This window comes from Erpetoichthys calabaricus, chromosome 2, assembly GCF_900747795.2.
Source record: "Erpetoichthys calabaricus chromosome 2, fErpCal1.3, whole genome shotgun sequence".
Classification (NCBI taxonomy): Eukaryota; Metazoa; Chordata; class Cladistia; order Polypteriformes; family Polypteridae; genus Erpetoichthys; species Erpetoichthys calabaricus.
The window spans coordinates 42,563,766-42,578,702 of record NC_041395.2 but is presented as its reverse complement, the minus strand read 5'-3'; the positions used below and the strand labels follow the sequence as shown (position 1 = coordinate 42,578,702).

General features: G+C 34.8%; 1 protein-coding gene across 3 annotated transcripts in view; it reads left to right on the top strand.

Annotated features, from left to right (window-relative positions):
- The window catches only part of LOC114669633 (uncharacterized), a 362,584-nt gene that overhangs the window by 35,040 nt on the left and 312,607 nt on the right, over positions 1 to 14,937 (top strand). For all 3 annotated transcript variants that reach the window (XM_051922294.1, XM_051922295.1, XM_051922296.1), the window contains exons 8-10: positions 2,974 to 3,060; positions 3,518 to 3,607; positions 7,399 to 7,479. In XM_051922294.1, coding sequence (XP_051778254.1) covers positions 2,974 to 3,060; positions 3,518 to 3,607; positions 7,399 to 7,479 — 258 coding nt within the window. The remainder of the gene's footprint in view (positions 1 to 2,973; positions 3,061 to 3,517; positions 3,608 to 7,398; positions 7,480 to 14,937) is intronic.

The following is a 14,937-nucleotide window of genomic DNA, read 5'->3' as shown; positions in this document are numbered from 1 at the left end:
ACATGCTTTTTCTTTAGCAGTGGAATCTTGCGCGGTGAGTGTGCATAGAGGCCATGGCGGTTGAGTGCATTACTTATTGTTTTCTTTGAAACAACTGTACCTGCTAATTCCAGGTCTTTCTGAAGCTCTCTGCGAGTGGTCCTTGGCTCTTGGACAACTGTTCTGATTATTCTTTTGACTTCTCTGTCAGAACTCCTTCGAGCAGCACCTGGTTGTGGCAGGTTTATGGTGAAATAATGTTCTTTCCACTTCCGGATTATGGCCCTAAAGGTGCTCATTGGAACATTCAGAAGTTTAGAAATATGTCTGTATCCAATGTCATCAGTATGTTTGCAACAATAAGGTTGCGAAGGTCTTGAGAGAGCTCTTTGCTATTACCCATCATGAGTTGCTTCTTGTGTGACACCTTGGTAATGAGAAACCTTTTTATAGACCATCAGTTAGGACTCAACCAGCTGATATTAAATTGCACTGATAGAGGGGTGGGATTGCTTTCTGAGTACTGACAGATTTTAGCTGCTTTTTTGGCTTTCCATGCCTTTTTGCACCTCCTTTACTTCATGTGTTTAATTCTTTTTCTCTGTGTCATTCCACTTTATTACACATAACTTAATTTATGGACTTTTTATTTCTTTGTATGTGTGGGTTACTTGGGTTGTTACCGACATCTGGTGTAAATTTCATGTCAATAGCCCCATTAGAAATATATTTACTGAGAAAAACGTTGATGTGTTCAATACTCATTTTCCCCTCTGTAAAGTATTTTAACATACTGTTGTGTTTTCAGCTCAGAAGTGCTGCTCCTTTAGCCAAAACTGTTATTATTATTACTGTTATATTAGAACAGCTTTGATGAGAATAGCCTGTCAGCCCAACAAAGCCTGACAATCCTACGTATCTAATTTCGCTTAATTAATATCAATTTATGTTTGAAAAGTCCCTCAAGTACTGCTCTCAACCATTCTACCTAGTAATTTATTCCTTGTGTCTACTGTTTCCTTGTGTTAGGAAAATGTATTTGTGAAATTCATCCTTAAAACATTTACATCTCAGTCCCTATGTTTTTGTTGAAAAAATTATTTTAAAATATTAGATCCAGTGTACTGTTTCCCTTGAAAATTTTAAAAACTTCGATCACGTGAATTTCCCATTGGGATTAATAAAGTATCTATCTATCTATCTATCTATCTATCTATCTATCTATCTATCTATCTATCTATCTATCTATCTATCTATCTATCTATCTATCTATCTATCTATCTATCTATCTATCTATCTATCTATCTATCTATCTATCTATCTATCTATCTATCTATCTATCTATCTATCTATCTATCTATCTATCTATCTATCTATCTATCTATCTATCTATCTATCTATCTATCTATCTATCTATCTATCTATCTATCTATCTATCTATCTATCTATCTATTCTATCTATCTATCTATCTATCTATCTATCTATCTATCTATCTATCTATCTATCTATCTATCTATCTATCTATCTATCTATCTATCTATCTATCTATCTATCTATCTATCTATCTATCTATCTATCTATCTATCTATCTATCTATCTATCTATCTATCTATCTATCTATCTATCTATCTATCTATCTATCTATCTATCTATCTATCTATCTATCTATCTATCTATCTATCTATCTATCTATCTATCTATCTATCTATCTATCTATCTATCTCTCTCACCTCTTAGCCACCATATCCTCACAGGTGGCGCAGTGGTAGTGCTGCTGCTTTGCAGTAAGGAGACTGTGGAAGATTGTGGGTTCGCTTCCCGGTTCCTCCCTGTGTGGATAGCGCTTTGAGTACTGAGAAAAGCGCTATATAAATGTAATGAATTATTATTATTTGCTTATGCTGAAAATATTCAATTCCTTCAAACTATAATTGTCATTTTCCTGATTGTAGATTATCTGCCCCATTCCACCTAGTTTAATATGTAAAATGCAATGCATTTTCTTATTCATACACCACTTTCAACATTACCAAATTATGAAATTTTTTTTCTGACCATACTGCTTTGCTCTCAGGATTTCATATTTTTACCCGTTCACCTTTACTTCACAGTTCTTTTAGCTTAATCATTAACTTTCTCATGAGAGGCCTTATTAAAAGCTTTCTAAAAATAAAGATAGTACTAGGGTGTTGTACTGTGTTAGCCATTATGAATGTAGAGAAAAGCCAAGCAAAATGACATTTTATTGGCTAACTAAAAAGATTACAATATGCAAGCTTTCAAGGCAACTCAGGCCCCTTCTTCAGGCAAGATGTAATGTAAAGATGTAAAAATAAAGATAAATAGTATATTTATAACATGAAAAAGTAAAACCAAGAATTGTCCCCTAATTTTTCTTTAGCAGCCAGTATGTTTTCATTTGTAGATAAATAAGTAATATGTAAATAATATAAAAAAATATAAAAAATCAAAATTTCAGGTGACTGATTTCTATAGTGCTTAAGCATCTTTACCTAATCTAACTGCTGTGCAACTCATCTGTCTCACACTCTCTTCTTCATAAGATACTTAAATACTTAAAGATAAGTAAATGTGATTCACTATACAGTTAAAATTAACGTGGTAAACACAGCAGAGTAATTGAAAATGATTTCAGTACAAAGTACAGATTTTGCTTTGAGATTTACTATTCATTATTAAAAATAAAATGTAAAAGAACCAATGCACATTTTACATCATTTTGTGATTGTTTATTGAACATTTACAAGAACATAACAAATTGACAATGAAAGAATCAATGCAAAATTGATATATCAATATCTCACTCCCCATTGTGAATTGCGTATAGGTCATAAATTGACTTAGAAAAAAATGGAAACACTAGCCTTACCCACAACAGTTCATCTGGGAAACATATACTCTTGAATGTTTTTTGAATTGTTGTATATGATAAAATAGTTTTATGTTATAATAGTTGTTTTTCTTTTAAACAGGACAAATTGAGCCTCTGCTGTTAACAGATATTATCCTGCAGATATTTAATATATTTTTGGCTTTCTTCTTGCTAGAAAAACCAAAAGGTAAATTTTTAATTTCTTCTTATAATTGTCCTGCATAGATAGCTAGAGCTTTTATAATAAAATCAATAAGAATGTCTTTAAGTAGTAAGTAGGTACTGCTCTTTGCATAGCAAACTTTTGTTCTGTTATTTTCATCTTTTATTTATTTATTTTTTGCATTTACTTGATACAGGTCTTTACAAAGTAGAATAGTATATATTGAAATAGACATGGATTTTTCCTCACAAAAATATACACAAATCTATTTCAGGATAAGTTTCTTTGGCGTAATTTCTTGTAATGAGATTTAAAAATTGTATGAAATCTGTTTGTTTGATCTTTATTTTTTAACTTAATTATTGGAATCAGTACCAAGTTATTGCCAACTTTCTGGTGTATTGAACACTAGCAATCTAATTATGCTTACTTGTTTAGTATATGAACCTTATAATAAACTATTCGTTTTGTATCTTTTCAGTAAGAAGGAAGCTGACGGTATCTACAATTTCCTTAATATGTGTTCATGAGTTTTTCATTATAATTGGGATTGTCTTGTGGAATAAGAAAGGTAATATAAAATGTATTCCCTAGTACCACTGGTAAATGCAAATTTTTCCAACATGTACAGTATAAGCACTATTTCAAAGTAAATAAACTTTTAAGAAACAGCTAAACTTTTAACTGATAAAGAAGATATGCATTATATAACAATCTACTGTTGTAGCTAGCCTTGCTCCAGCAGATCATTTAACAAGGCTAAGCCCACCTAATATCATACCCGTGCTGTTGGGTATATTATTACTTGTTGGATTTCTGGGACTACGCGCCTCCTAGTATTTCAGGTCCCACTCTTAGCATTTTGGTCTAGAGCCAAGGCTGTGTGTAGGCTGTTGGAAATCCTACTTTTCTGATTTTCCAGGGATTTGAATAGAACCAAGTATTGTGGTCAAGAAAAACATTGACATGTTTGTTTTGAACTTTATTGTAAGATCAGTTAACCTATTTTAGTCAAGACTTCCTTTTTAAATAATGTAAATGAACTGTTTTATCCTTTAATCCCTCTTTTTTACTCTTTTCACCATTTCATGTTCACAGACAACTAAACCCTATGAAAGCTCAGCTCAGACCTTTGCTTATGTTGAACCCTGACTCACTGCAGTGTAAAATTAAACACTCCCATCACAATATCTTTAGATTCTGAAAATAAATAATTTTCCTATAGGAAATCCACCAACATAGCAATAATATTCAAAGTAGCCTGTGACCAGCCAAGGGGCCATGCAGTTCTACATGCTCTATTACTTATGCTGCTTAATTTTTATACATTAAATGGTAAAACATTTAAGAAGACTGTTAAGTGAAGATGTTATTTAAATTAAAATAAAGTTTTTTCTTACATGTACATTTTTCTCTGTGCATTTCTCTGTTTATTCATCTCTCATTAATAATTGTAGATGTTTGCAAATGCTGAGAAATCACATAATAAATAAAAGTGCAAAAAATGTTTTAAAGAATTTATTGAAGTAGGTTGATATACTAATATTATTGCTTATAGCACTTTAGAAAGTGTTATAGCTATTGGTTATAGATGGTTTATTAAGCACCAGGTTTGAAGTGTTTCCATCACATCTTGTACCATATACCCATAGTAGTATATCTAGAAACAGAGATTTCTTGCAAGACATCTGCCAAGTAAAACTATGTAAATCTTAACCGAGCTTTGAATGAAGTAATTATACCTAGTTGTGACTAATGTTTATTTTTTCAAAAAATGACACTTCTATCCTTTTGTTCACTATATCATCTTTGTCACAGAAGATGCTTTCATTAGTCAAAAGAAAGCGATTTGCACACTCATACATTCAGAGTTAAAATTAATGTGAGCAAGTGTCATCTGAGTGTCTAAAACTTCAATTAATTTAAAACACAAATTTTACTAAGAACTGTGGGAACACATTCACTGAAGTTTATTGTCTACAGTCTGAAAAAACACCAAATACAGTCAGCTTTCCATATCCATAGATAATTGCTTCCAGTCCCCCCGCAGATAACAAAATCCATGGATGCTTAAGTCCCTTAAATAAATGCACACTGGTCTATTTATAGTTTATATACAGTATGTGGCAATACATGGTAGCAGAATCCCACCGTTTTCCTCCTGAAGTTTTTTCTTTACCTTTACATCGATCTTGCAGATATTTCCATTTCTGCCTGCACAAACTTTCATCTTTGCCCAGGGTCTGGGCAATTTAATGCCAGGAATTTGTGGATATTTGGCTATTGCTGTGTATGTTTAATATTGGATTCTATAGGTATAAGTAGCAACAAAATACACAACTGTTCCTGTTAAATGGCACATGTTTTCTTGTCTAGCACATGCACAGTTAACGTTCACAGGGCTGCGTGGTTACAAAATTCTGGAGGCATAGTTGCCAATGTAAGGGTACGCACAACAAGACTGAAGAGTATGCCACGCTCCCCCTAGCAGACCCTTATGGCAATGCAGACAAGTCATGTTGGCCTTTGAGCTTGAACTGATATTGAAATCCCTGCACTTTGTACACACTGCCTGTTGCTCTTCAGATAGGCCCTTCCACAACTGGTTGTGCCCTCTTGCAGAGCACCAAGAAAATGATCATACTTGACTATAGAGGAATTAAAAACAATAACACAATAACAGCGTTTGTGTTGGTGAAACAGAGGAAGAATCATTACTGAGCCTCGAGAGTGCGGGCAAAGGGCTAGCACAGGGGTGGACAAAATCGTTCCTGTGGGGCTGCAGTGGCTGCAAGTTTTTGTTCTATCCCAATTGCTTAATAAGAAGCACTTATTGCTCAAGTAACACTTCTGCTTCATTTTATTTGTCTCACTCGTTAAGATTTTGAATCCTTATTGCTTATTTTAGTGTTTAATAGCTGAATTCTTGGTTTTTATTTGCTTCTTATGAGCAATAAAATACAAACAACAAAAGAAATCTTCTCCACTTAGCTTGTATCTTAACTACAGGGTCACGGGGGTCTGCTAGAGCCAATCCCAGCCAACACAGGGCACAAGGCAGGAAACATACCCCGGGCAGGATGCCAGCCCACCGCAGGGCACACACATACACACAAACACCCACACACCAAGCACACACAGAGTATGTCTACACATCACTTCATTCACTTGGATTCAGCATAGTGCTTGGTGTGCAGCAAGTTCAAGGTTTGCTTTTTGGAAGTTTTTTTTTCTCTCTAATATTTTCAATCTGCGGTTGGTTGAATCCATGGATGCGGAATCTGCTGATACAGTGGGATGACTGTAAGCCCAATGTGTAAAGCAGTGGATTGATTCTGTTTTCTGGCGTTCACCTATAAAGAAGTTTGTTACACTTTGCTAAACATTAAATTATACTCCTTTTACTCTTTAACTTTGAAGTCTGTTTTCTGAAATAAAAAAAAATTTAAAAAATGAGAAGAGCATTTTCTGTATATTAAAAAGTCAATACCATGGATGAAGAAAATGTGAGCATACTGTACAGGAAAAGTGTGAGGAAACAAGCTCATCAATCCTTTGTGACTTCTGCCAGCTCACTGAGAGCAACAAGGCTTTTAATTTATGATTGTTCAGTTCCATCTAGATAAAAAATGTTTTTTTAATCCAGTATGTTTATCTTGATTAATCAAAGAAGACACAGAACATTACCTATGAACGACAGGAGGCATAAAAAAGTTTCAAACAGTACACATTGAATGAAATCAGTTGCCTTCAAATTTTCCAATATAGTGGGATAATGTTGAAATGTTACTATTTGGGACATTTTTTTGGTTAGAATTTTTTTCCTGGTTCATACCATTTGCATTACGATGAATAAATTACAAGTCAGTCCAATGTTTAGTGCATTTAATCTCAGAACAGATGCACCATGCCCCCCACCAATTTCCAGATAGCAAAAAGAGAAGCAGGAGTCGAAGTGAAGTTGTGACATGCTAGCAGAACAATATGGGATAACAGAATAGATTGTTCAGTAATCAGTGAAACCACAAATATTTCTATTAGGGAATTAAAAATTATAGTGAGTCCAAAGCTATCTGAAATGTAAGCAATTTTATTTCAAGTATACAGATTATAAAGTAGGGCATTCTTGGAACATATATCCCAAAGAGACATATTCCTGATTATAACCTTTCAAGATAACAATGTACAATGTGTTTTTTTAAATTGTATTTAACTACTGTATGTTTGGCACAAATTGGTAAGAAAATTAATTGTTTATTAAATGAAACTGTAACGTGTAAACAGTATTTAATGTTTCCATTTGTGAAAATTTAGTGATAATCTTCACAAGCTGAAAATGTTTTTATTTTTTATTTTATATAGGTGACAGTTCACTGATCCTGATTGCTGTTTTGATTCAAGCAACTGCATTTATTCTTGTGCTAGTGCAAGCAGTGTTACAAGGTATGGTAATATATGAGATGTTATTTATGGTAAAATAATTGTAATTCTTATGTTAGTAGTTTGTTAGATGTAGTGCTTGTACTTTGTGTTAAACAGGAAGGGTAGACTGGTTATGTAAGAGATATAGGTATCACTTTAGATTAGGTGTCCCAAATACTCTGTACTTACCATGTAATTACCTATATAATTACAGAGTAACTAGGTGTCATTACCTTGTACTTACTGTGCAATACAGTGTAATGATATCATTAAGTACTCAATTGTAATTGTTATGCCGCAGTTTTTGTAAGTGTGTATGTATATAAATTGTGGAATAACAATTACAATTGAGTACTTAATTGTAGTCTTACACGGTATTATACAGTAAGTACAAGGCAATAACACCTAGTTACTCTATAATTATATAGGCAATTACATGGTGAGTACAGTGTATTTGGGACGCCTAATTTAAAGTGATACTGAGATATATTAAGAGCTCTCTATCAGAAAATGTATTTCTCTTAACCTTTTCTAGGTATTTGGAAATTGCTCACTAACAATTACTCTTTAGCAACACTACTACTTACTAATACTTTGAAACTGTAAAGTTTTTGTTATGTTTTGAAGGACAGATCACTAATATTCTATCAGATACATTTTTTGTGGAATTCTGCTATTTTAAAAGAAGTCCAGCTTCTTTGCTTGTCTCCCACTGCAGCCTCTGGGACATGGTTTCATGTAGCTCATTTTCTGAATGCTGAAGGTGCTGTTGTTTTTTTGAGTGTGATAATGATGTACTTATCCTCAGGATTTTTACAAATAAAGATACATTTAGCATCATCTGTGATCTGCATTGTTGTAATCTGAGTTTTGGAATTTGTGGATTTATGGAATGTGTATACACCCCTCTATATATATTGTATCTTTATGACAGTGACATCATTTTGGCAGTGTCTTGTTCCCCTAAGAAAAACAAGTAACATCTGTTTTTTACTAGTTAATTAAGGCAGCAGCCATGGTGTTAAATACATCAATGTCCATTGCTTGCCCTGTGAGCAGTAAGGACTTTATCCATCTATTAGATTCATTTAAAAAACAAAACTAACATCTGTTGTAGCTTTAGGGAGAAACACGTCTAGGGAAAGGACTTTTTCTTGGCTCTCTTCTCACCTCTCTTAAGTTAGAGGAACCTAAAAGACACTTACTTCCAAGAAGACTTTAGCAATGGGACTATTACATATTTCATTCATTATATGTTTAGTACATGTTTCTGGATACTTCACTTGGCAAATCAAACCAAATCAAGTTTTATTTGTCACATGCAGTAATACACACAGTATAGTATTTAGTGAAATGCTTAGATATTTTGTGAAATGCTTGTGCTTTCCTGTCTCTCAGTATAAGAGTCCTGCCTGCCTTTTTGAACTTTGTTTGTTGTTTGGCCCATTTGGTTCAATATTAACATTTTGCCACTTCCTTGACCATAACATATATCAGCAAGTTATTGTGATTAACTTAAAGAGTCAATGGACACTGTAAATGCTTCAGTTTTTTTCACTTTATTTTCACATTCCAGGCAGTTCATGCCACGTTAATGGAAAGACATCTCTGTGGTTTTATACTGTTTTATTTTCCTAGTTACAGTACGTTAAAACCCCACCCACAGCACTTATTGTGAATGGACAAATAAATACAAATGTATCTTTATGGGATGTTGCATTTTTAGGGTTCTGGGTGTGAACCTAAGGGTCCTGTGTCGACTGATCCACTTGATGGTCAAGTATCCACAAGTCAAAATGACAATTTTCTCCATTCTGATTGAAACGATTCAGTATCTGTGTGGCGAAATGCCAGAAGTGTCCACTTAGTGCATAGTTAATAGTATGATCAACTCTCTGTTAAGGAGCCAGGTCACCCATGGACCTGTGAGGGTCTTAATCCGTCCTTGTTCTGGTGGCTGTTATAAAGTGTAGGAATAAACATAATCATAACCTTGCATTTTAGATTTATACAATATACAAAGTTGAAAGCACCAGACAAAAAAGAAACTTGTATTTCTACAGCACTTGTTTATCAAACTGTATTGTAAACAGATTCATTCCACAAGATTAGAATAGCCTGTCCTTTACGGCTACTCCCTGTGCACTTAGATATTGACACACAGAACTTGCCAGAATTTTGATGAGGAACTTGTAATGTATCTGTCCAAACAAAGGAGCTCAGACAGATTTCCACTGCTGTTTAAAAATGTGTGAAAAGAAAAAAATAAAAATTACACAGCAATTTATTCATAATTATTTAAACCCCTGTATGTCCTATCCTTAAACCGTAACTTAAAGACAAGTCTACAAATGTGATTTTACCATCTGCTAGCTTTAAATATATTACCTTCTGCTATGTGTATGGAGATAGGAGCCACCATAGCCCTATTAAATTTTATTTAAATGCAGTTTACACAGCGGGTAGCTGCATGCATCACATATCTGTCACAGAATATCATTTTGAAATCATTTCTGTACTAACAAATATGAAGAAATACTCAACAATCTTATTTTCACAATTATTTTCAAATACTGTATACTGTACAATGCATTCAAATTTGATTCAGAGTTGTTTGCAGTTTCCAAATACATTTTGATAGATGCCCAATCTAAACTAGTAAGTCACTACTAAAATAACAAGAATGTATATTTCTCTCTATATATATTTCATTTAAACATAGATAGATAGATAGATAGATAGATAGATAGATAGATAGATAGATAGATAGATAGATAGATAGATAGATAGATAGATAGATAGATAGATAGATAGATAGATAGATAGATAGATAGATATGCACACACCAGCATACTTAAAAAGAAAAAAAAAATTAAAAAGAAAGAAAACCTCTGACTTGCCAGTCAAAATCAATGTGAGGCATTGTGCAGACATATTACAGTTGGTATAAAGAAGCTCCAATAGTGTTTCCTGGCCCACTTCTTCCAAATGATCCGTTAGTGGAAATTATTCAGTTTTAGTGTGTCACAGAGAGGATGTGCAAAATTGTTCATAATGGTACTCAATTTTGTTTTAATTCTCTGCTTCGTTACTACCTTCAGGGGTCCAGCGTGCATCCCCATAACAGAGCCTTCTCTTTTAATTACCTTGTTTATTCAATTGGCCTTTCTTGAAGTAATGTTACCAGTCCAGCACTACATGGTGTAGAAAATTGCTCTGGCCCTCACAGAGTCATAGAAAATGTGAAAGACGCCACTTCCCGCATTAAAACAACATAATTTCCTAAGGAAGATGTGCTGCCCCAATGTCTGTCTGTCTGTCTGTCTGTCTATCTATCTATCTATCTATCTATCTATCTATCTATCTATCTATCTATCTATCTATCTATCTATCTCTCTCTCTCTCTCTCTCTCTCTCTCTCTCTCTCTCTCTCTCTAATATGTTTGTCATGTCAATGCACATTATAATAATTGCTTGATGATATGAATTATTATACACAAGAGTTGTTATTTATCTGGTTTGGCAGCATTTCCCTAATTGAACAAAGGTATCCGCAAGTTCTAAAATTATGCATATGCCTATGTTCCAAAATCTGAAAATATCAGAAATCCAAAATTCTTCTGGTCCCAGGAATTTCGAAGTAGGGATACGTAACCTGTATTGTGCACTGTACATCAGATTTTATTGGTTAAAAAGTGACACAGAGGTTGGTTTCGTCCGTTTATAGGAGATGGACGTCTGAAGAAGAGCTCCGCTAGCAGCGGCTTTATTTTCCCACGTATTTCATATTATTTAGAGGTATCCTGTATTTAACCCGACCAAGGAACTTCCACTACAATATACAAGCATGAGTAACAAGAAGAAAAGTCAGAAAGAACCGGAAAAGAAACTTAAAGCTGCATCGAAGTCCGGACAGACTTCCGGCCTGAGTGCAAGTGTAAGGTATGGCATCACGGAGACTGACCTGGAACAGGCAGAAGAGTGCGCAGAAATCCTGGGACCCCGCTCCATTGTATCGTCTCCAGTCGAGAGTGAGAATGGGAGCGAAGGCGCAAGTGATACAGGTCGCGAGGGATCGCCGATTTCTGAGGATCATTCGAGACTAGAAAGGGCTCTGCAGGACGTGCTCTCATCTACTCATCGCGAGCCTGTAACAGGAGCTGCATTTTCACTTGCGGAGCACGAAAGCAGAAGCGAACTGTCCGAACTGAAAGAGATGATCGCTACACAGAAAGAGATGATCGCTACACAGTCCACTGCCATAGTTACGGCCATGAAGGAGCTTAAGAAAGATAACACAAATGATCTTAAGAAGGTGGCCACTGAGCTCAAGAAGGATAACAAAGATAAGGAAACGCGTCTATTTGAACGTTTCGACGTGAACTTTAAAGGCATGTTGGAGAAATTAGTGGAACACATTGAAGAAACTAACTCCAAACTGAAAAGGCTTGATGATCATATTAATGACGTTTCAGATCAGCTGGAAGACGTTAAGCAGGGACTCACGGCTCGAGTGGAAACAGCGGAACAAATGGCATCTAACGCCGATGAAAAAGCCACAGCTGCGAACTCGGAATACAAAAAACTTGGAGACAGACTTGCAGCCCTGGAGGATGGGTGCAGAAGAAATAATATAAGAATTGAGGGTATACCTGAGAAACGAGAAAGCTCAAGCCCAGTGAAATTTGCAGTAGAATTACTGTCTAAAATAATTGGAGATGACTTTAAACTCGACAATGAGATAGCCACGGCTTATCGCACAAAGATACCAAGCACCTTTAAATCTAGGTCTTTTATTGTCCGCTTCGAACGACTAAGATGTAAGCTTGATGTGATGGCACTTCTCAGACACAAGCAAGAGATTATATTCGAAAATAATCTTATTCGTATTTTTCCCGACTTCTCACCATCAACAGCTGCAAAACGCAGATCCTACAACGACATTAAAAGGATGCTACGGGAAGCCGATATCAAATACAGCCTCTTGTATCCTGCCAAACTGAAAGTGGAAGTTCAAGATGGACATTATATCTTCTTCAGCAAAGAAGAAGCTGAAAAAGAATTAAAGAAGCTGTTTCCGACACTTTTTTGAAAGTTAATTAAAATTAAAGAGCCGTATTCTATCAAGGCACGGGAAAGACCTATGATCTGATCGCTGGATCCATGTTTAAAGAGACTGGTATTATAATTATACATCTTATTTTCTTTTTTTTTCTTTTTTTTTTTTGTTTTTAGCTGGACTTTATATGTTATATGTTTATGTTTTAATCAGAGTTATAGAGTTATAGACGTGAGTGTGAAAATGTGGAAGTGATTAAAGTAGGATTCGTTTTATTTATTTATTTTTTTTTTCTTTTTTTTTTTTTTTTTTTTTTTTATTTATTTATTTATTTATTTATTTTTACTATACCTTAAAGTAGACTGTTTAACTTCATACCCTTGGTTTAATGCTTGTTCTACTATTTATACAATTACCATTATACTATTACAGTATGAATTACCAGGTTTATCCTAGACTAGTTTTTAAAATCACTCCCAGGGTTTTTTTTTTTTTTTTTTTTTTAATCTTAATATCTTAACTTAAAAGCGCTGAAGATTATTTCAAGCTTAAATATTGTTAATGAGAACATTTTCGGCAGATAGTATTAAGGATTTAACTGTAAAAGATATCTCTGTTTTAATTCTGTAACGCCGCTGCAGGGTGGGGTTTGTTTTGTTTTGGACGTGCTCTGTCTCTTCGTATGTCAGAGGACTGGAACATCGCGAAGTGGGGTCTAGCCTCATGTGGGGAGGCAAAATGGGGGGGTGGGGGGATAAAGGGGGGAGAGAAGGAGAGCAGGTTATATTTAATCTATTCTTATAATCCTTATAATTATAAATATCAATGCAGCAACAGGCTAACATGCAACAACTCCTGGTGAATCTTGAAACTAAGATTAAAACTGCCATATTACCAATTAAAACTATAAAATGACATTAAAAACTCAGAATCAATGTCTCCATGATGGGACAGTTAACTTTGTGAGCTGGAATGTTAAAGGCCTGAATCACGAATTAAAGAGAAAGAAAGTATGCTCTCACCTAACAGGCTTAAACGCTAAAATAGTATTTTTACAGGAGACCCACTTACTAACCAAGGATCAGTTCAGATTACAAAAAGACTGGACTGGCCAAATGTTCCATTCTAGCTTTATAAAGAAAACTAGAGGGGTGGGAATTCTCATACATAGAACAGTTCCATTTGTAGCATCAGAGGTAGTGTCGGACCCTGAAGGGAGATATGTGATGGTCATGGGCAACTTATATAACAGTAAAATGATTTTGATAAATGTTTATGCACCCAATGTTGATGATAAGGAATTCATGCAAAATCTATTTGCATCCATTCCCAATGTGAACACTCATAAAATTATAATGGCTGGGGACTTTAATTGTGTTTTAAATCCACTCTTAGATAGGACTCCCGTGACAGGGGGGACGACATCTAATACTGCAAAGATAATTACACAGTTTTTAAATGATCACAACTTATCAGACCCCTGGAGGTTTCTTAACCCAAACTCAAGAACATATTCGTTCTACTCACCAGTGCATTATAGCTACTCAAGAATTGATTATTTTTTTATAGATAATAATTTCCTGCCTACAATTAAATCATGCAAATATGACACAATTGTTATCTCTGACCATGCCCCTCTAGTCTTGGAGCTAAAATCAATAAGCCCCTCGTACTCACCTCGCAGATGGCGTCTTAACCCTCTTTTATTGGCAGACGAGAACTGCACAGAATTTATATCCAAACAAATCAGCTTCTTCCTAGAGACAAACACGTCTACAGAGGTTTCTGCAGGAACACTCTGGGAAACTCTAAAGGCCTTCCTAAGAGGCCAGATTATTTCATATCTTTCCCATAGAAATAAATTAGAAACCAAGAAAGTGTCAGAGCTAAGAAATGAAATTACTAGAATAGATGAAGAATAAGCCAGGCATCCAAGTGAAGCTCTTCACAGGAAAAGGCAGGCCCTGCATACAGAACTTAACATCTTAACAACTAAAGAAACTGAACAACTTATTTATAAGTCTAGACAGCATTACTATGAACACGGAGAAAAAGCTAATAAGCTTTTAGCTCAACAAATTCATAAACAAGAAGTTCACAATGCAATACCAGTAATCACCAACAAGAATGGAGAAGAAATAATCGACCATAATAAAATAATGCACACATTTAGAGATTACTATAAGTCTTTATATTCCACTGAGCCCAAAGAAGACAACACGCAATCTAATGCATTTCTGGATAATTCACAAATACCACAAATAGATGCTTTAAGTGCTGAGGAACTAGATAAACCTCTAACGCTAACAGAATTACTAGACGCTATAAAGTCACTGCAAAGCGGGAAATCATCAGGCCCTGATGGTTACCCCGTAGAGTTTTATAAGAAATTCTCCACTCAGCTAGCTCCACTCTTATTG